Here is a 22,605-nt window from a genome sequence, read left to right as displayed (position 1 = left end):
ATAAATATAAATACAAGTAGAAACAAATTGCCTTCATCTTTTTCTACCATGTAAAGTTTGTTCACCTTGAATATCATTTTGTAGCTTCTTCAACTTAGCAAATCAAACTTGTAATCATTTTTACTCTTCCAACTCAGTTACCAGTGCCACAAAGCTATCCCTTTCTTCATCATTTTCAATTAGTCCCACCTTCTCTTTATCCCAAAGCTATTATTTTACTATTTCAATATCTTCCAATTGGACTGTTAGCTGTATCTAGTAGACCAGATACCATTTTACTGAACTCCATACTTCCAGGGAAGTCATTATGTAGAACGAAAAGAGGAAGGAGATGAAGCTGGACATGGAATCTTGCAGTGGTTTTAGAGTTATTAATTATTTACACTGTCTTATTCCTTCCTGTTGAAACTGTCATGTCAGTGAGTGCCCCTTTGGTGGATTCTGCTCTTCTCCCCATCTTCAGAATGTTGGGTTACCCCTATATTAAGGCCTTGGACTTCTTTTCTCTTTTCATTCTTATTCTCAGATCATTGGACACTAATCATTCAGAGTTGAAATACCCCATTCATGCAGTTTCAAATTCCATCTAGAGGCTGATGCTTTCCAAACTTAAAACATCAGTTTCAAACTTCAGACTGGCATATTCAATATTGATGTCACATCTTTTGGGATGCTTGGTAGATGTCTCAGATTTATCTAGAGTAATCCTTGATTCTTCAGATCCCACATGTTCTCTCTCTCAGAAAATACCACCACCATGTGCCTCCTTGGGTCACCTCCACTGTCTACTCTGTCTCTTCCTTCATCTGCAGATCCCACCTTTGAAATATATTCTAAATTCAACCACTTTTAGCTATTTCCATTGGGATCATTCCTATACAAGCACCATCATTTCTTCCTATATTTCACTACCCTCCTCACTAGACTTCCTACTTCTCATCTTAACCCCCTTAAATCTAGGCTTCTCACCGCAATGAGAAGGATCACTTATAAATGTAAATAATACAGTGTCACTCCCCTCTTCCAGAATAATCAATTACTTAGAAGAAAGTCATTCTTACCTAATGTAGGTCCTTCCTGTTACCTATAGGGTCCTACCTGCTTTGACCCTGAGACTACTTTTATGTTTTTTCCTCAGCTATCCTTCCTCTTGTTCACCCCACTCCAACCACCCAGGCCTTCCTGCTCCTCCTTAAGGAACCTGGCTTACACCAGAAGCTCTATACACTTGCTGCTCCCCTGAGATTCACATGGTTCAGTCAATGATTCATTTGGTTTCTGCTCAGATGCCATTGCCTGAGATGCCTTCCCTGGCAACACCAATACCTCTCTGTCTCTCTGCCTCTCTGCCTTGCTTCATTTTTTCCATAGCACTTATCACCATCTGACATTTATATTATATGTTAATGTGTTTTCATGTTTGTTTTCCCCATTTACATATAGACTGTGTGAAGACTGAGAGTGTTCTTTTCACTTCTCCATCCCCAGTAGGCATTGAAAAATACTCACAGATGGTTAATTTCAATGGATAAATGCATAAAGGATTCACTTGGTCAAACCATTCTCTATGCTGTTGTAATTCTGTGTGCTGGTGTGTGTGTGTGTGTGTGTGTGTGTGTGTGTGTGTGTGTGGTGATAAACTGAGGGTGGGAGAGTTAGGTACAAAGTTCTTGCCTTGAGTAGACAAATATAGAAAAAATTCATGCTTACTGTCCTATTTGGGTTAATAGCTCTTTAAGATGCAAATTTCTCCCCAGATGATATATTCACCAAAATGTCTACTGCACTAGTCAGACCAAAATTGGGTAGACATCTATATTCAGGTGAATTTCAGAGCTGAGAAGAGGGACCAAAGGGTACTTCACAGAAGTACTGTTTAGGGTTGAGAGTGAAACTGAAAATTGAAGACTGCTGGAAGCCTGAAAAGGGAATAAAGAGAAAAAACAGAAAGGTCTGGGAAGAAATTTGCTCTTCTATCAGGCCCATTCCTGAAACTCATCATTGGTCTGCCTTGGTCAACGGGTGCTACCCCTGCAGCCAAATATCCAGCTTCAGTTGAAAACTACAGCAACTCAGCTGTCCTTGTTCAGGGAGATCCTCTCCTTCAGGCTCGTCTCTCCATAGCAGATATTGTCATTATCACTAGAGACTTTAGAATCTGTTAGGTTTGATGAAATGCAAAAAATATGAATAAACATGTGGGGGAAAACTATTCACAGAAGTGCATATATTTGGTAACTCCTATTTATTTAGATTCCAAACTACTCAGAAGTTAAAGTAATTAAGCTTTTTCTTGTACTTGCCTCTTATGAGAAAAAAAAATCATAAGTAAACAAGGCAATGAGAGAGGTTTACTTTCAGTGCATGTCATAGATACAGCAGAGAATCACCCCAATTTTTGATATGTATATAATGTAAAGCAGCAACCAATATTTTTAATTGAAGTCCCAAAGCATCATAAGTTAACACAGTACCTCCTGAGGCACTTACAATATAATTCAGTAGTGTTTTAGCATTAGGTGTATTTTTCTGTGTCTTAATTCAAAAACATAGGCCATTCCATAAACTATAGTACTTACTGGAGTCGCCATGTCTCCAAACATTCTCAGTAAAGTTTTGGGAAAGTTACATGACATGGGGCTCCTGTTTGAGTATTTTAAAGGAAAAGAAAAGATGGTGGGAATGGAACTGAGAAAATATAAAAGATGAGAGTAGAAACAACATGCTTTGATAAGCAATCTAAAAGTTTTGGGCTGGAAACCAATTCTCAAAAAAAAAAAAAACAAATGTCACTTATAGTTTAAAATCAAAAGATAGAATTATTAAATTGCTGAAATAACCCGTTATTATATCCACTATCTCTCCATTATAGCAACTTATCAGGAAATAATCTGCCCACATATGTGGCATTTTTGTGGGAGAAAATTTCTAAATTTGCCACCTATTCTAATGAATGCCACCTAATATGGAAACTACAAGGGCTGTATTTTTCTTCTCCTCACCCATCATTTTTACAACATTATCCTGATCAATGAAGCATCATCTAGAGAAACTTCCAGTCTAGAGCGATTGACGATTGGAACTTACTATGACAGTGCTGGTGCTAGTGGTGGCCATGACATGAGCACCCTGACCCGGCTACCAGAGTTAAAAGACAGTTGCTTTTTCTCCTTCTTCCATTTCATGGCTTCGCTGAGTATCTTGATTTCTAAATATCTATAAGACTGGTCCCCTAGCCCCTCATAAATTCAGAGAATTTCTCACCCATCTAATGTCATGGGAAATAGATGTCAACTATTCAAATAAACTTTCCTTTGCTTAATACAGCCACAGCATTGTTGTATTTTTCTGTTGTTTGCAGCCAGAAACCTTAACATATATTATCTCATTACCACAATAATTGTCTGACTTTTTTTTTTGTAACTGAACTATTTGGGCTGCCATTATTGTTTTCTGCTTCTCTCTGTACTCCTCATGTGTGTGTCCTTCTAGGTGCTTTATTCTTCCTTTTTAAAATTTACTAGAATCACTGCAGTGGCCCTCTCTCCTGAAAACAGAATCACATCATTTTGAAAAGCCTGTGGAGACTGTCTCCTGTGTAAATGATGATAACACCGTCACATTATTTGAACATTTAACTGCCTCTATTGAGCAGTTATCCTCATAGTTTTGATTCATTTGGAATCTAACTGACAGAGATCACATTACTGGGTGTTCTTTCCATTATTTGTCAAAAAACATATAGCAGTGATGAGAAAGAATGAAACTAATTTGTAATCTGGAAGACTTAACCTGGTTATGCTGATGAACTAACTAAATCGGTCAAAAGTTTGAGAGCTCAAAGATTAAAAACCACCATTCTCCAGTTAAACACTAATTCATTATGTAAACAATATGATTTATAAGGGCAGTCATGTGGAAGTTCTATTTATTTTTCTCACCAAAAGATGCTTTCAAAGAAAACTGCAGAAAATGAATTTTCTCCAACCAATATATATCCTGTCACCCCTGGTTCTAAGTGCTAGAATGTGGGATGAAGATGTAATGATCACACTGGCCAAGGTCACAGGCATTTGCGGAAGATTCCAAAAATACTGGTACCCCTAGCAAGAGGTGTTTTCTAAATAATATATATATATAATGTAATTTATGTATTTAATATATTTATATACTTAATATATAATTATATAATTTATCATATTCAGATATATATATATGTTATGGTTGTTAGGAGAGGGAGGAGGGATTACCAGTGAGCACACAGATGGGAGTATAGGTGGGAAGTCAGGAGCTCAGGGTTCTGGAAGTGTTCTTTCTTTTTTTTCTTTTTTTTTTTTTTTAAGGGGATGAAGAGGAGAGTAGAAATAATACTTAATGTTGTGCCTGAACAAGAGACATGGACATTTAGGGTACAAAGTTCATTAATGCTTGCTTGGAAAACAGAATGCCTTCTCTGTCCCGCCTTCTTTTTCATACTGTTTTAAGATAGAAGTTTCCATGGTTCAAATACATTTCTATCATTGAATCACCCTCCTTGGTGTATCAAATTCTAGGTTCTAGGTGTGTTAGAATAGAGCAATCCTACAACAGCACTTAAATTCAACAATGACATTGTAGTCAAATCTCTGTGATTTCCTTTTGTTTTTTGGACATCACTTTTTACTTTGCAAAGCCATCTTGTGTGCATTATCCTCTTCTCAATTATGTAATTTATTGTCTGTCAAAAGCTAATGTTGTAGTCAAGATTCTTTCCATTGTGCATGATAGAAACTTGTCCAAACTGTAAAAGTCAGAATGGAATTTACTGAGTTACTTAATTGAAGAGTCCAAGGGACAGGGATAGCTTCAGGCATGACTGAATCTAGGAGTTCAAAATACTATCAAATATTTGTCTTTCATCACTCAGCCCTGTTTTCCAACCTACCGATTTAGTTATATAGTATGTCTCTCTGGAGGTGGCAGCATAGCCTCTAGAAACTCAGACTCATATCTGCATAGTTAAACATCTCTCATAAGAAGAGGTTCTTCTTTTCCAGTAACATCAGGAAAAGTCTCAGGATTTACTTGATAGGATCCACTTGGGCCACATGTTCATGCCTGAACCAGTTACTGTGGCCAAGAAGATAAAATGCATGTTCGTCACTGGAGATGGAGGGGGTGGAGTCATCACTACCCAAAACAAATGGCAGCAAAATGCGAAAGGTATCATCCCTAAGGGAATATAAGGGTGTTCTTGCCAGAGGATAGAAGAAGAGACACAAGACCCGCAAAACCAATTGATATCTTCCATACTCTTCTGAGCCAGTGTCATCTGTAAGCAGTGGATCCCATTGAGCTAATTTGCCAAACCTTGTCCTACTGTAACCATAATCCCTTTCTTGAAATGTTTGGCCAATGTTACATCCGTATTTTTTGCCAAGTGTATTTGGTTACAACAAACAGAAATTTACTCAAGAGTTCTATTGAAATGGGTGGGAGGGCATCTCATGGTATTCACAGAGCTCATGACATGGGTATGCCAAGTGCCATAGCAAGGATACAGAATGCCTGGAGTAGGCATTGGAAAGTCAGGAGCTGCGGTGGATCAGTTCCATTTGCCACTCCCGGTAAACTAGGTCCGGTGTCCATTCATCTGTGGCACATTAGCATCGTCCCAGATGGCTGTCCCAGCCCCCAGGGTTTAAGTGTAGGCAGCTTAGAGTTCACATCCCTAGAAACAACCACCTTTGTCTCTCAGTATTCAAATTTTAAATTTTGTAGGAGGAGTATTGCTTTGGTCCAGCTTGGGCCATGTGGTGACCTCTGATATAACCAAGTTCACCTGGGGTACTGCATTCTTGTATTCCAGAGCCCCACCTTCTTGTGTGAGTACAGCAAGTATCATGAGAGGCTATAAGTGAGAAGAGCAGTTTTGCCTTTTTTTAAATTTATTTTTTATTTTTTATTTTTTTTTATTGCATTTTAGGTTTTGGGATACATGTGCAGAGCACGCAATACAGTTGCATAGGTACACACATGGCAGTGTGTTTTGTTTGCTTTCTCCCCTTCACCCACATTTGGCATTTCTCCCCAGGCTATCCCTCCCCACCTCCCCCTCCCACTGGCCCTTCCCTTTTCCCCCCAATAGACCCCAGTGTTTAGTACTCCCCTCTCTGTGTCCTTGTGTTCTCATTTTTCATCACCTGCCTATGAGTGAGAATATGCGGTGTTTCATTTTCTGTTCTTGTGTCAGTTTGCTGAGAATGATGTTCTCCAGATTCATCCATGTCCCTACAAACGACACAAACTCATCATTTCTGATTGCTGCATAATATTCCATGGTGTATGTGTGCCACATTTTCCCAATCCAGTCTATCATCAATGGGCATTTGGGTTGATTCCAGGTCTTTGCTATTGTAAACAGTGCTGCAATGAACATTCGTGTGCATGTGTCCTTATAGTAGAACGATTTATAGTCCTTTGGGTATATACCCAGTAATGGGATTGCTGGGACAAATGGAATTTCTATTTCTAAGGCCTTGAGGAATCGCCACACTGTCTTTCACAATGGTTGGACTAATTTACACTCCCACCAACAGTGTAGAAGTGTTCCTTTTTCTCCACATCCTCTCCAGCATCTGTTGTCTCCAGATTTTTTAATGATCGCCATTCTAACTGACGTGAGATGGTATCTCAATGTGGTTTTGATTTGCATCTCTCTGATGACCAGTGACGATGAGCATTTTTTCATATGATTGTTGGCCTCATATATGTCTTCTTTCGTAAAGTGTCTGTTCATATCCTTTGCCCATTTTTGAATGGGCTTGTTTTTTTCCTGTAAATCTGTTTGAGTTCTTTGTAAATTCTGGATATCAGCCCTTTATCAGATGGGTAAACTGCAAAAATTTTTTCCCATTCTGTTGGTTGCCGATTCACATTAGAGACTGTTTCTTTTGCTGTGCAGAAGCTGTGGAGTTTCATTAGGTCCCATTTGTCTATTTTTGCTTTTGTTGCCAATGCTTTTGGTGTTTTGTTCATGAAGTCCTTGCCTACTCCTATGTCCTGGATGGTTTTGCCTAGATTTCCTTCTAGGGTTTTTATGGTGCCAGGTCTTATGTTTAAGTCTTTAATCCATCTGGAGTTAATTTTGGTGTAAGGTGTCAGGAAGGGGTCCAGTTTCTGCTTTCTGCACATGGCTAGCCAGTTTTCCCAACACCATTTGTTGAACAGGGAATCCTTTCCCCATTGCTTGTTTTTGTCGGGTTTATCAAAGATTGTATGGTTGTAGATATGTTGTGTTGCCTCCGATGCCTCTGTTCTGTTCCATTGGTCTATATCTCTGTTTTGGTACCAGTACCATGCTGTTTTGATTACTGTAGCCTTGTAGTATAGTTTGAAATCCGGTAGTGTGATGCCTCCTGCTGTGTTCTTTTTGCTTAGAATTGACTTGGCTATGAGGGCTCTCTTTTGGTTCCATATGAAGTTCATGGTGGTTTTTTCCAGTTCTGTGAAGAAAGTCAGTGGTAGCTTGATGGGGATAGCGTTGAATCTGTAAATTACTTTGGGCTGTATAGCCATTTTTACGATATTAATTCTTCCTAACCATGAACATGGAATGTTTCTCCATCTGTTTGTGTCCTCTCTGATTTCGTTGAGGAGTGGTTTGTAGTTTTCCTTGAAGAGGTCACTTACATTCCTTGTGAGTTGTATTCCAAGTTATTTTATTCTTTTTGTAGCAATTGTGAATGGCAGTTCATTCTTGATTTGGCTTTCTTTAAGTCTGTTATTGGTGTAGAGGAAGGCTTGTGATTTTTGCACATTGATTTTATATCCTGAGACTTTGCTGAAGTTGCTTATCAGTTTCAGGAGTTTTTGGGCTAAGGCGATGGGGTCGTCTAGGTATACTATCATGTCGTCTGCAAATAGAGACAATTTGGCTTCCACCTTTCCTATTTGAATACCCTTGATTTCTTTTTCTTGCCTGATTGCTCTGGCTAGAAATTCCAGTACTATATTGAATAGGAGTGGTGACAGAGGGCATCCTTGTCTAGTGCCAGATTTCAAAGGGAATGCTTCCAGCTTTTGCCCATTCAGTATGATATTGTCTGTTGGTTTGTCATAAGTAGCTTTTATTACTTTGAGATACGTTCCATCGATACCGAGTTTATTGAGGGTTTTTAGCATAAAGGGCTGTTGAATTTTGTCAAATGCCTTCTCTGCATCAATTGAGATAATCATGTGGTTTTTGTTTTTGGTTCTGTTTATGTGGTGAATTACGTTTATAGACTTGCGTATGTTGAACCAGCCTTGCATCCCTGGGATGAATCCTACTTGATCATGATGAATAAGTTTTTTGATTTGCTGTTGCAATCGGCTTGCCAAAATTTTATTGAAGATTTTTGCATCTATGTTCATCATGGATATTGGCCTGAAGTTTTCTTTTCTTGTTGGGTCTTTGCTGGGTTTTGGTATCAGGATGATATTGGTCTCATAGAATGATTTGGGAAAAATTCCTTCTTTTTGGATTATTTGGAATAGTTTCAGAAGCAATGGTACCAGCTCCTCTTTGTGTGTCTGGTAGAATTCGGCTGTGAACCCGTCTGGACCTGGGCTTTTATTGTGTGGTAAGCTCTTAATTGCTGCCTCGACTTCTGCCCTTGTTATTGGTCTATTCATAGTTTCAGCTTCCTCCTGGTTTAGGCTTGGGAGGACAAAGGAGCCCAGGAATTTATCCATTTCTTCCAGGTTTACTAGTTTATGTGTATAGAGTTCTTTGTAATATTCTCTGATGATGGTTTGAATTTCTGTGGAATCTGTGGTGATTTCCCCTTTATCATTTTTTATTGCATCTATTTGGTTGTTCTCTTTTCTTTTTAATCAATCTGGCTAGTGGTCTATTTTGTTGATCTTTTCAAAAAACCAGCTCTTGGTTTTATTGATTTTTCGGAGGGTTTTTGGTGTCTCAATCTCCTTCAGTTCAGCTCTGATCTTAGTTATTTCTTGTCTTCTACTGGGTTTTGAGTTTTTTTGATCTTGCTCCTCTAGCTCTTTCAATGTTGAAGATAGGGTATCAATTTCAGATCTCTCCATTCTTCTCATATGGGCACTTATTGCTATATACTTTCCTCTAGAAACTGCTTTAAATGTGTCCCAGAGATTCTTGCATGTTGTGTCTTCGTTGTCATTGATTTTGAAGAACTTCTTTATTTCTGCCTTCATTTCATTGTTTATCCAGTCAACATTCAAGAGCCAGTTGTTCAGTTTCAATGAAGCTGTGCAGTTCTGGGTTGGTTTCTGAATTCTGGGTTCTAACTTGATTGCACTATGGTCTGAGAGGCTGTTTGTTATGATTTCAGTTGTTTTGCATTTGCTGAGCAGTGCTTTACTTCCAATTATGTGGTCAATTTTAGAGTAGGTGTGATGTGGTGCTGAGAAGAATGTATATTCTGTGGATTTGGGGTGGAGAGATCTGTAAATGTCCATCAGGTTTGCTTGCTCCAGGTCTGAGTTCAAGCCCTGGATATCCTTGTTAATTTTCTGTCTGGTTGATCTGTCTAATATTGACAGTGGAGTGTTAAAGTCTCCCACTATTATTGTGTGGGAGTCTAAGTCTCTTTGTACGTCATTAAGAAATTGCCTTATGTATCTGGGTGTTCCTGTATTGGGTCCATATATGTTTAGGATCCTTAGCTCTTCTTGTTGTATCGATCCTTTTACCATTATGTAATGGCCTTCTTTGTCTCTTTTGATCTTTGTTGCTTTAAAGTCTATTTTACAAGAGATGAGAATTGCAACTCCTGCTTTCTTTTGCTCTCCATTTGCTTGGTAAATCTTCCTCCATCCCTTTATTTTGAGCCTTTGTGTATCCTTGCATGTGAGATGGGTTTCCTGTATACAGCACACTGATGGGTTTTAAATTTTTATCCAATTTGCCAGTCTGTGTCTTTTGATTGGTGCATTTAGTCCATTTACATTTAGGGTTAATATTGTTATGTGTGAATTTGATACTGCCATTTTGATGCTAGCTGGCTGTTTTGCTAGGATCGATACCATTTGATGTTAGTTGTTGTAGATTCTTCATTATGTTGATGCTCTTTAGCATTTAGTGTGATTTTGCAATGGCTGGTACTGGTTGTTCCTTTCTATGTGTAGTGCCTCTTTCAGGAGCTCTTGTAAAGCAGGCCTGGTGGTGACAAAATCTCTGAGTACTTGCTTGTTCACAAAGGATTTTATTTTTTCTTCACTTCTGAAGCTCAGTTTGGCTGGATATGAAATTCTGGGTTGAAAGTTCTTTTCTTTAAGGATGTTGAATATTGGCCCCCACTCCCTTCTGGCTTGTAGAGTTTCTGCCGAGAGATCTGCTGTGAGTCTGATGGGCTTCCCTTTGTGGGTGACCCGACCTTTCTCCCTGGCTGCCCTTAGTGTTTTCTCCTTTATTTCAACCTTGTTGAATCTGATGATTATGTGCCTTGGGGTTGCTCTTCTTGCATAATATCTTTGTGGTGTTCTCTGTATTTCCTGCAATTGAGTGTTGGCCTGTCTTGCTAGGTGAGGGAAATTTTCCTGGATAATATCCTGAAGAGTATTTTCCAGCCTGGATTCATTCTCTTCGTCACATTCTGGTACACCTATCAAACGTAGGTTAGGTCTCTTCACATAGTCCCACAATTCTTGGAGACTTTGTTCATTCCTTATTGCGCTTTTTTCTCTGATCTTGGTTTCTCGTTTTATTTCATTGAGTTGATCTTCAACTTCTGATATTCTTTCTTCTGCTTGGTCAATTTGGCTATTGAAACTTGTGCATGCTTCATGAAGTTCTCGTATTGTGTTTTTCAGCTCCTTTAATTCATTCATATTCCTCTCTCAGGTAGCCATTCTTGTTATCATTTCCTCAAATCATTTTTCAAGGTTCTTAGTTTCTTTGCATTGATTTAAAACATGTTCTTTTAGCTCACAAAAGTTTCTCGTTATCCACCTTCTGAAGTCTAATTCCATCATTTCGTCACAGTCATTCTCCGTCCAGCTTTGTTCCCTTGCTGGTGAGGAGTTTTGGTCCTTTCTAGGCAGCGAGGTGTTCTGGTTTCAGGTGTTTTCCTCCTTTTTGCACTGGTTTCTTCCCATCTTTGTGGATTTATCCACCTGTCGTCTGTGTAGTTGCTGACTTTTCGATTGGGTCTCTGAGTGGACACCCAGATTGTTGATGATGAAGTATTTCTGTGACTTGGTTTTCCTTCTACCAGTCTAGCCCCTTTGCTGTACGACTGCTGAGGTCCACTCCAGGCCCTGCTTGTCTGGGGTGCACGTATAGCAGCTGCGGAACAGCGAGGGATGCTACCAGTTTCTTTTTCTGCTATCTTTGTCCCAGAATGATGCCTGCCAAATGTCAGTCTTTGGATATAGAGGGGTCGGGGAGCTGCTTGAGGAGACTGTCTGTATTTTGTAGGAGCTCAAGTGCTGAGCTGTGAGCTCTGTTGTTCATTCAGGGCTGTTAGGCTGCTATGTTTAATTCTGCTGCAACATAACTCATAAAAAAAAAACTTTTTTTCTCAGATGCTCTGTCTGGGGGTGGGTTGGGGCTTTCCTTGTGAGTGTCCGCCTCGCTGTCCTGCCCAGCTAGGAGGCAGTCTAGTCACTATTTGCCTGCCGAGGCTCCACCCTGCTGGTGTGAGCTTCACCCTGTAGCTGCAGGCTCTGCCCTTCTGCTGCGGTCTCCGCCTTGTTGCCACGGGCTACGCCCTGCCACGGAGTCTCTCTGTTGTACCGGGTTGCCTCGGCAATGGCAGGCTGCATCAGCAATGGGTGTGTACCTCAGTAGGGGCTGATTGCCTCAGTAATGGCGGATGCCCCTCCCCCACAGAGCTGCGCTTTAAGAAAACCTCCTCACCGGGAGCATTTGGAATCGCTGTTTTGTTTGACGCACTGTGCTACCCCAAACGCTGTGTCCCTGGGATTTCCTGGGCTGGCTCACTGTCCAAGTCCCGTTCAGTCTCAAGTTCAGCCCTCTAAGGTCTCAGTTTGCCAGTTCAACAGGGCACCTGTAACAGTGCGATTTTGTATGGAGCGCTGTGGAGTGACTCTGTGCTCCGGCGTGGGCCGCAGCCACACTGGCTGCCGGCTACACCAGCCAAGGCTTCTTCCTGGTGTCCCGCGTCTCTTTTATACCTGGGAATTTCCCCGTTCTGTGGGCAACTAAGATCCGTCTGGAAATGCGTCCCCGACTCACCCTCTCCACGCATCCAGCGAGAGCTTCAATCCTGGGTTCCAGTTTTGCCTTTTATGGTAACTGGGGAAAGCAAACATCTGCCCTCTATATAATGAAATTCAAGATGTCTAGGCTTTTTACTCACAAAACACCAATGGCAGTTCAGGAGGGATAGTTTTTCTTTGTGAGGGACTGGCTGCACTTGCCTGGACCACCCAGTAAGTGGCAGTAATGTACCTCCCCCACTTCCAGCATTATAAGCACTAAAATTAGTCAACAGTGCACCTCACCCAGCTCCCTGGCAATAAAAAATACCCTGTAGTTGAAATTCTCCCTTATCCACCCCAACTCAAAATCCTTCTCCAGGACCTGTCTCCCCTTATAACTAATTAGTGCCCATATACTAGACTTTTCACCTCGAAAGTTCTTAAAAGTGAGGTCTATTTGCTGTCTCTACTTCTTTACCTTCTCTTCAAGACTTAACTGCAACTATCTGCTTTTCAATTTCACTCTTCTACTGAAACCATTTTTCTTAAGGTCACTCAGATCCTCAAATTGCCAAGTTCAGCAAGGACTTTCATCTTTATCTCCCATTACCATTCTGCTGCCTTTTAAATGCTTTTCTTAATACCTAAATTCCATTTCTATTCTCAAGACTCAAGTAACTGCATCTCTCTCTGTCTCCAACCAAGGAAGGGGCTTGGAAGTCACTTTTACTTGGTGGATCAGCTCACCTCATGCACCCACTTGCCAAATCCCACTGAATCACCCCTTCTTGCCATGTCAGGTTTATTGTCTTAGCTCAGTCCTCATCCTTCCTCCTCCAAGAGCCTAATGTTCTGTGACCTTGCACAAATGACTCAGTATCTCTGGGCCTTAGTTCCCTCTTCTGTAAAATGAAGATAATAACAGTATCTACTCTCAAAGTGTTGTGGGTACATGAGAGAATTAAATGTTAGGATATATAAAGTTCGTTGAGCCCTGCTTGGCTTACTGTAGTGTACAATAAACCCTCACTATTATTTTTACACATATCTGCAATAGCATTATTCACATGATATTGTAGCTGCTTGCGAGAGTTATTTTGTCCCCCTAAACTGTAGGAGATGGCGCATCATTACATTTTCAGGCTGGCTCACAGTGTCTGGCTTATAGCCTGCATGAAACAGTTACCAAATGAATAAAGCAATCTTTGCACTCCATACAACATGAAGCACAGGGTAGGTGCTCACTAAATGGTAACTGAATGGAATTGGATAAAATCAGATTAATCTGAAGAGAGTGCAGAAGAGGTGCCATAAAATTTGATAAGCCCTAAATAGTTTGAATTTTAACGTGAAAACTAATTTTCTTTGAGACTCGTCCTTAGCACTGAAATTTAACTGAAGACATAACTCCACATCCATAACAAATTTAGAAGTTTTTTTCTATTTTGTTCACTCTCCAGTTTTAGTTTCCATGTCCTGCCAACCCTCTTTGTTTTCATTCTCATGGCATAGCTTAGATCATATTTCACCAAAAACCTGGACTCATCACCACCTATATGAGTAAGCTATTGCTACATGAGAAACAAACATGAAATCTCAGTGGCAATATAACAAGGAGCATCTATTTCTCATGTGTCTGTGGTGCAGGCTTGACCGGGCCACTCTGCTTTAAGCTGCAGGTCTGACTGGACTTGTTTCTTCACTAAGGGTTGACCTCAGTTCTGTGCCATATATATTTATTCTGGATTCCTCGTGGAAGGGGCAGCAGCTACCCAGGGAAGCTCTTCTTTGGCAATAGCAGAGAAGCAAGAAAATGAGTAGAAATCTGCAATGCCTGTTAAGGTCTCGGTTTGGAACTGACATATTTCCACTCACATTACATTATTCCAAAGAAGACATTAGGCCAAACGCAATATCAAAGAAATTGGGGGAAATAAACATTGCCCACTCTAGTGGGTGGTACCAGTGCCATGTTCCCATGGCAAAGGAGGAATGTATACATCGAATTCAGAGAAGACAAGAAGGATTGTGCATGATGATTACATTTATCACACCTTTATCCAGATTCAGGTCCTCATAACATCTTTCCTAGGCAATCACATTAGTTGTTTAATCTCCCTGTGCCTCATCTTCCCCACTATATTATACCCCCTCCACTTTCTTTACAAAGTGCTACCAAATAAACCTTCTCAAGTAGAGTGTGTATATAATGCTCACTTTACTCAAAAACCACAATCACTTCCTAATGTCCTATCATATGCTTTTGGCTGCAGTTAATAGAATACCCAGTTTACAATAACTTATATTATTTCATATGAAAATAAGTCTAGAGAAAGTGTTTTGTGTTGGTTTAAAGGCATAGAAATGTCATCAGAGTCTCGAGTTTTTGTTGTTTATTTTTAATACATTAGCTGCTGTTCTTAGCATTCATTGTCTCATGGTGGTAAGATAGCTGCAATAGCTCCAAGCATCACATCATGGCAAAATTATATTCAAAGATGGATGAAAATAAGGAAAAAAGACTCCTTATATGTCCCTTTTCTTTCATCAGGGGAAAAAAGTCTCTTCCTCTATGGTCCTGAGTCACTTTCCTGGACATTTCATTGATCGGAGCTATCTAATCTCCCAAAGCTGCAAGGCAGGTAGAAATCAATAGAGATGAGTTTCAGGTTCTGTCATATGAGTGGCTTCTAAAAACAAGAAATAAGGTAGGAGAGGAATTACTTATATGTAGAAAATCAATGGTATCTGCATACTCTCAAATAATTTAACCTACCTGGCAAAATTTAAGATTCTTCATAACACAGCCTTCATCTCTTTTATAACTGAATGTATCAAGATTTCTCTAAATAAGAGTGAATGTTTTCCTCAGCACACTCCAGTGTTCCTATCATTCTTCCCATCATTCATGCATTTGTTTACTTCCTTTCATTTTCCCAAAATGCTCTTTGTTCCCCCTTTTACTTGTCTTTACTTATCTGTGAGAGAAGGGAAGCACCCAAGGCTGGTCTCCTGCCCACCACATGCTCCCACATTGCCTCTGTGCTTCCCCAGTTATAGCAGTTTTCTCATGATGAAATGTTCTTACTTGTTACTTATATACTGCCCTACTAGGCAAAGCTTTAGAAAATAGGGAATGAGTCTTGGTTGTTGTATTACCAGTGCCTTTCCTAGCCCTAAACATGGTATGGCCTCTCAAGATGTTCTTTAGGAAATAACTAAATGAATAACAGAGTAAATGCCCTGGAATGCTCTTACCTGTATCTTCTTATATCCACCTAGCAAAAACAAACCAAACAAAACCAAAACAATTCCACCAAACACAACTCTGTTTCCCACTCTCCATCATACAAACATACTTATACCACATAGTACATCTGCACTAAATGACACAAAAAGACCTTATACTAAAGGACATCTTTCTTAGCATTCAGTACCTTTTATGGTACCTGCTATATTCTTTTTTTGTATATTCTTTTAATACTTTGGTTAGCCCCTACAATATTATTACAAACTTCCTGATATTGTTTTTCAACTCAATATGCCTACCCTCATTGCTGTGAAGATAGAAGATAATAAATATTTGTGAAATTGATTTGAATAATAAAATCCATTAATGGGTTTTTTACTTTATAGCAATTCTTCCTCCTGACTGTAATCTCAAGACAATGTAAGTCATTTGATCTGATATACTGGGTTGTTTTTTCCTAAATATTATGTCGTTCTTTCTTAGAGTGGTTACAAGTATTTTGAACAAGTCATTGTTACTTGACCAAAGTGTTCAAAGCAAATACCCATGATTATTTCCCACTTCTCTATACTATATTCATGTGTTTTGAGCTTTTCTGTTACTTGGATAAAAATGCACTTTTCCCTATTGGAGTGTGTTATTCATAGTGTTTTAGCCTTAATTGTTCCCTCCATGCTCGGTTGTCACCAATTCAAATCATTACATATTCCTAAGAAATAAATAAAAATTATGATTCGCTGAAGTCTCACTACACTCCATTTTGAGTATATCACTGAACATTATGCTGCATCATATATTATTCTATCTAATTTTACGTATGCTTTTAAAAAATTATTGACTACCTCCACTGATGGTTAAGATGATGTCTTGCAGTCCATCATTCTACAAATGTTTATTGAACTTCTACTATGTGCCAAACACTGTTTAGGTACTGGGGATCCAATAATAAATGGTTGAGATATGAGTCCTACTCTCCTGGGTTTTGCATTCTAAGCAAGGGAAACAACTAAACAGAAAGCATATCAGTCTCATATGTCAAGTGGATATATGTGCTCTAAGAAAAGTAAGACTGGGAAAGTGGCATAGAGAATGTCATGAAGTGAAGCCATTTTTTAAAAGGAGTGTAGGAAAGGCCAAAATGAGAAGATACCATTTGATCAGAGACCTAAGGCAATGGAGTTCCATGAAGAAGAAAATGCAAAGCCCCTGCAGCCAAAGAGTGCTTGGCAACAATGAGAAAGAGCAATTTGGGGTTATTGCAAATTTATAAATGGGGAGAGAAAACTCAAAATCTACTAATTAGGAGAGGTCAGATTATATAATACCTTGTAAGTCACAGTAGAGACTTTTATTTCATTCTGAGTGAAATGGGAAGCCCTTGAACCCACTAAATATTTGTTTCATTATCAGTAATAAGCATTGATACTATCTCAATAGCAAAACCTGGAAAGGGATGGTGGTGGGGGTTGTACAACATTGTGAATGTACTCAATGCCACTGAATGGCACCCTTAAATATGGTGAGAATGATCAATTCTATGTTATGTATGTTATACTACAATTATAAAAAGCAAACGTCTGTGATTACTGCAGGCCAGAGTCTGTGCTAAGCACTGGTGAAGACATAGATGATTCAGACACTCAGAATCTGCTTTGAGAGAGTATATTCCATATATTACAAATGTAAATACACAATGCAAGGTAGTGCAAATCATGTTCCAAATGAGAGGGCTAGGCTAGGATTTCACAGTGGGTGTTCTCAGAAACACTAGTCTGGAGACATGCTCTTTGAAATAAAAAAAAGTTGCTCAACGAAACTCCGTCTCAAAAAAAAAAAGTTGCTCAAATAAGTTTGGGGGATAATGCATCCTCCATCCCTCATGGAGATTCATAGCACACGTCGGCATTTCACAGGCTCCAAAAATAAATACATATTAAAGAAACCTGTCTGACTTTGCAGAACCTAATGACACTGAATCATTTTGTTCAAGAGCCCATTTTCCTGAATCCTGTATTAATATCCTGAGGACCTGATATTTCTAACAACTGATGTTACAGGAGACACAAAGCTGAGATAAGAAAGAGTTAGTGGAGAAAGTGTGACCTAAGCTGAGCCCTAAAGGAAAGGTAATAGTTAGATTTGAGAAGAGGAAAGACATTCAAGTCAGGAGAACTGCTAAGTAATTCACTTCGAAGCAAGTCCTCTAGAACTTGCCTCCTCAAATACTGTTGAGTTACAGAATGAATGTCCTAAATATACTGATAACATTGTAATTTTTATAACCATTAACTGGTAAACTTCTTCTTAAACAGTATACCAAAGACACAAAGATTAATTATTTTGCGAAATTTTTCTTAATTCCTTGTCATTCCTTTTTAGACAACAAAGTTAAGGCCCAGAGAGACTATAACTTACACAGTCACCCCTGCCTAATCGATGGCTGAGTGTTAGTTTTCTCACTCTGGGGCCAGGGTCCTATTGCATAAAGGAGGGAGCTGTGGTCTTCATATGTCTGCCACGGACACTTTGAAAATAAAGCAAAAAATCAATTCCTATGCGAGATGAAGATTTCAGCATGCAATGGATATGGAAACAGAATCAAATTAAAGAACAACGCAAGCTTGGATTTTAATGAAGCTCATCTTTGTTTCTTTTGCAGATCAAATTTTTGGCTCTCATCTGCACACAGTGTGTGAACGTGAAAATTCCACAGTTCCGCGGTTTGTAAAGCAATGCATTGAAGCTGTTGAGAAAAGAGGTGGGTAACTGAATGTGCATCAGATCCCCCCATTACTGCATCCTCTACGCAACCAGTACTCAAGTTAGCAGTGCCACTTGATTTGTCTGAGAAGCCATGCAATTAAAACTTGACTTGTGTTAATCGGTTAAGAGGATCAACTTTCTTATTAACTCCAGTTTGTTTCTACAATAGGGACATTAGTAATTCTCACTAATGTTCTTTTTTTCTTTTTAATATTTTGTCTGTCTGACATACTGTTGATTCAAGTGCAAACTTCTTGTTTTCAAGCCAGTGATAAAACATTCATAAAATATCAGCACTCACAGTGTTAGAACCCTCCTAACATTCATGCTGGTAGACGTTGTGCCAGAACAATTTTTGGTAAGCCCCCAACATTACCCAAGTTAAGCAAATAGCATTCCGACTTGCAGACAGTGATATCTCACCTTCCACATGTTTCTGTTCAGTACTGAATGTGCTATTGGGATTTTCAGGAACAATTAAAAGATGTACCTCAAAAGATGACCTTTGATTCCTCTATTTCAACATTCTGTTTTTCATCAGAAATTATTTCATCTTACTGAAGAGAATAAAACAAAACCCAATTGAATCATCATTTCTACTCCACTTTATCTGTGGGGTGCTTTTCCTTCAAACTATGACTTCATTCATTCAAGGTCATTTTTCCTAGAAGATACATATAGTAGATGCAGAATCTTAAAAAAATGTATTGTATAAAAATGCGAGGCTTCATCACCATCTGTTACAAGTTTACAACATATTCCCAGGATCTAGGGGGATATATATCATGTAAAAGATAGAGGTGTTTTCAGAAAAAGGATTGGTGAACCTATTCCCTTTTCTAACTCCTAGTCTCTTAAGACAATAGAACCAAGGGGAAAAAATCTTTACCCAGTAATCTACTAGGGGAAAAAAGCCATTTTAATTCTCTCAATGTTACCTGGCTTTATTATAAAAGCATAATAAAAATGGTCTGCAATTTCTAACTCCTGGAAATTCATACTTTAATTATACTGTAAGGACAGCCTTGGGATCCTATTATTCCCCTATCAGTAGGGAATGAGAGAATATCAAGAAGGGGAAGAGTGGGTAGGGAATGTGGATAAAGAGAGTGACTTTGGGGAAAGCATATCAACATGTCAGAGAGAAGAGCTGAGAGTACAGTGAGAGTAGAAAACAGCAACTGCAGGATGAACATGAAGAGAGGTGTCTGTGAGAAATGAAGTCAATTGGAGTTTAGAGAAAAATTGTTTTTATTGCAAGTTGCAATTTCATTTAATTTTATAAGTACATATTTTAGGAATAAATATTCTTTAATAAGTACTTAAAGCCAAAATGGATCACTGAGAATATTATAATGTTATTATTTCCGATAGCTAAATTGTCATCATTTTCAGGAAATCTTCATCCACTTATAAATACTCAGCACCGACAGTGTGAGCACTGTTATATTAGACCAAAAATCCAAATAGGACATTGGGGAAGCACATAATAAGATGTGTGCATGTGTAACAAAGTACTCCATGCCTCTCGATTTATGTCTCTACCCTAGGCAAAACAAAAAACTCTGCTAGATGCAGCCTTGCAGTGAGCAGATATTATAATATTGTAGAGTAGAAAATGTCTATAAATAGAAACTGTATCTTTTGTTCATGGCATTTTGTTGGTGATTTTTAATAAAATAAGACAATGTTTTTGCTGACTGGAGCAATCACATCTAGCATTATATTTCATTGTCCCTGTGTTTACTCTTAAAATGAATTTGTAGATCCAGCACTAAACGGGCACTAATCACACATATGATTATTAAAGTAATTCCTAAGCATTTTAATGAAACTCAAAGACTTTACAATTCCACAAAGCAACTGATAATTCAAAGCACTTTGGCAGCATCAGCTTAAAGGAACTCTATGGAAATATGCAATAAAAACTAAGAAGCACAAGATAAACCTCTCACATCATTGCAAGATTTACAAGTGTGTACTTTTGATTATAATTTTCTATGATCATTTTGTTGGATTAATATTCTTATATTTATACACCAATTCTATTTACTCAAAGTGTTGTTTTTACGAAATTCTGGCATAAAGCATTTCAGAACAGAAATAATTTATGTGAATCTAAGTCCAATGTTTATGCAGGCTTCTGATGACATTTTATGCTGGGGTTGGTATTAGGAAGTAGCATATTAAGGTGCCAAGTCTCTCAGCACGGCTGGGACTCAGCATATCTGGAGCCCTCCTTCTAATGGCCAGATCCTCTTCCAGCCAAGATACTCAACTGCAGAGTCATGGGAAATGCTGATGGACCAGTTATGGGAAAGGAACATTTAATGAAAAACTGTGTGTTTATTCTCACAGTCTTAGGGAAATGGTCTTGATTCCCCTCACTACATCGGCACATTGGCTGTTAAAAAAAAGATTTGTTTCCTTCTCTTTTTTTTTCTCATGATTATTTTTTACTCCTTTAAAAATCATCTATAAATTGTAGCTATATTTTTAAAAAATACTTATTAGATTGATGATGTAAAATGAAACATTATCAGGAAGGCAGATCTCACCATTCATTCCTTCATTTATTTGTCTTACCTGTTTGCATTGAACAGAACCAAATTGCTCACGTTTCTGTAGGTCTCTCCAGGGAAATTCTACCCAGTAGTTGGTGCAAGATACATTCTTTATTCATCCCTGGTAAGGTGACATTAGTTACATTTCAAATTTTAGATATGCCTAGAAAAAAATCTATTAATAAGCTGAATATAAACCAATTTAGCTAATAATTTGTTTAGTATGCTTTCTTATCTTGATTTGGTTCTCTTTATTACTCTAAATTACCAGAGCACTCTCCTCCTCACCAACTGTTATAACGAGATTAAATTTATTTCTGTGGTTTCTTTTTTTCTTTTAGGGATGGAGTCTCGCTCTGTTGCCCAGACTGGAGTGCAGTGGCTCAATCTCAGTTCACTGCAACCTCTGCCTTCTGGGTTCAAGCGATTCTCCTGCCTCAGCCTCCCGAGTAGCAGGGATTACAGGAATATGCCACCATGCCAGGCTAATTTTTGTATTTGAAATAAAGATAGAGTTTCACCATATTGGCTAGGCTGGTATCGAATTCCTGACCTTGTGATCTGCCCACCTTGTCCCCCCAAAGTACTGGGATTACAGGCATGAGCCATTGTGTCTGGCCCATTTCTGTGGTTTCTGACATTGTCAGCAGAGCTTTGAAAACACACACAAATTTTGGGAAAAAGAATTGTTTTTTGTTTTGTTTTGTTTTGCTTTTAATTTTTTAATTATAATTTAAGTTCTGGGGTACATGTGCAGAATGTCCAGGTTTGTTATATAGGTATACATGTGCTATGGTGGTATGCTGCACCCCATCAACCCATCATCAACATTAGGTATTTTTCCTAATGCTGTCCCTAACAGCTCCCCACCCCCCAACCTGCCCCAGTGTGTGATGTTCCCCTCCCTGTGTCCATGTGCTCTCATTGTTCAACACCCGCTTATGAGTGAGAACGTGGTATTTGGCTTTCTGTTCTGCTGTTACTTTGCTGAGAATGATGGTTTCCAGCTTCAGTCATGTTCCTTGCAAAGGATGTGAACTCAACCTTTTTTATGACTGTAGCTCCATCGTGTATCCATGGTGCATATGTGCCACATAGTATCATAGTATCCATGGTATATATGTGCCACATAGTATCATAGTATCCATGGTGTATATGTGCCACATTTTCTTTATCCAGTCTATCTTTGATGGGCATTTGGGTTGGTTCCAAGTCTTTGCTTGTGAACAGTGCTGCAATAAACATACATGTGCATGTGTCTTTATAGTAGAATGATTCATAATGCTTTGGGTATATACCCAGTAATGGGATTGCCAAGTCAAATGGTATTTCTGGTTCTAGATCCTTGAGGAATTGCCACACTATCTTCCACAATGGTTGAACTAGTTTACATTCCCACCAACTGTGTAAAAGCGTTCCTATTTCTCCACAACCTCTCCAGCATCTGTTGTTTACTGACTTTTAATGATTGTCATTCTAACTGGCATGAGATGTTATCTCAACATGGTTTTGATGATCATTTTTCTAAGACCAGTGATGATAACTTTTTTTCATGTTTGCTGGGCACATAAATGTCTTTTTTGAGAAGTGTATGTTCATATCCTTTGCCCACTTGTTGATGGGATTTGTTTTTTCTTGTAAATTAGTTTCAGTTCCTTGTAGATTTGGATATTAGCCCTTGCAGATGGACAGATTGCAAAAATTTTCTCCCATTCTGTAGGTTGCCTGCTCACTCTGATTATAGTTTCTTTTGCTGTGCAGAAGCTCTTTTGTTTAATTAGATTCCATTTGTCAATGTTGGCTTTTGTTGCCATTGCTTTTGATGTTTTAGTCATGAAGTCTTTGCCCATGCCTTTATCC

The 22,605-nt window shown here is 38.8% G+C and overlaps 1 protein-coding gene across 2 annotated transcripts in view; it reads left to right on the top strand.

The window, feature by feature from the left end:
- Nucleotides 1–22,605, top strand: part of ARHGAP15 (Rho GTPase activating protein 15) — a 660,617-nt gene that overhangs the window by 387,816 nt on the left and 250,196 nt on the right. For both annotated transcript variants that reach the window (XM_002749466.5, XM_054257664.2), the window contains exon 10: nt 18,078–18,176. In XM_002749466.5, the coding sequence (XP_002749512.2) occupies nt 18,078–18,176 (99 nt within the window). The remainder of the gene's footprint in view (nt 1–18,077; nt 18,177–22,605) is intronic.

Source organism: Callithrix jacchus, chromosome 6, assembly GCF_049354715.1.
Source record: "Callithrix jacchus isolate 240 chromosome 6, calJac240_pri, whole genome shotgun sequence".
Classification (NCBI taxonomy): domain Eukaryota; kingdom Metazoa; phylum Chordata; class Mammalia; order Primates; family Cebidae; genus Callithrix; species Callithrix jacchus.
Note: the sequence above shows the minus strand (reverse complement) of the source record. Positions and strands in the feature narration are given on the sequence as shown.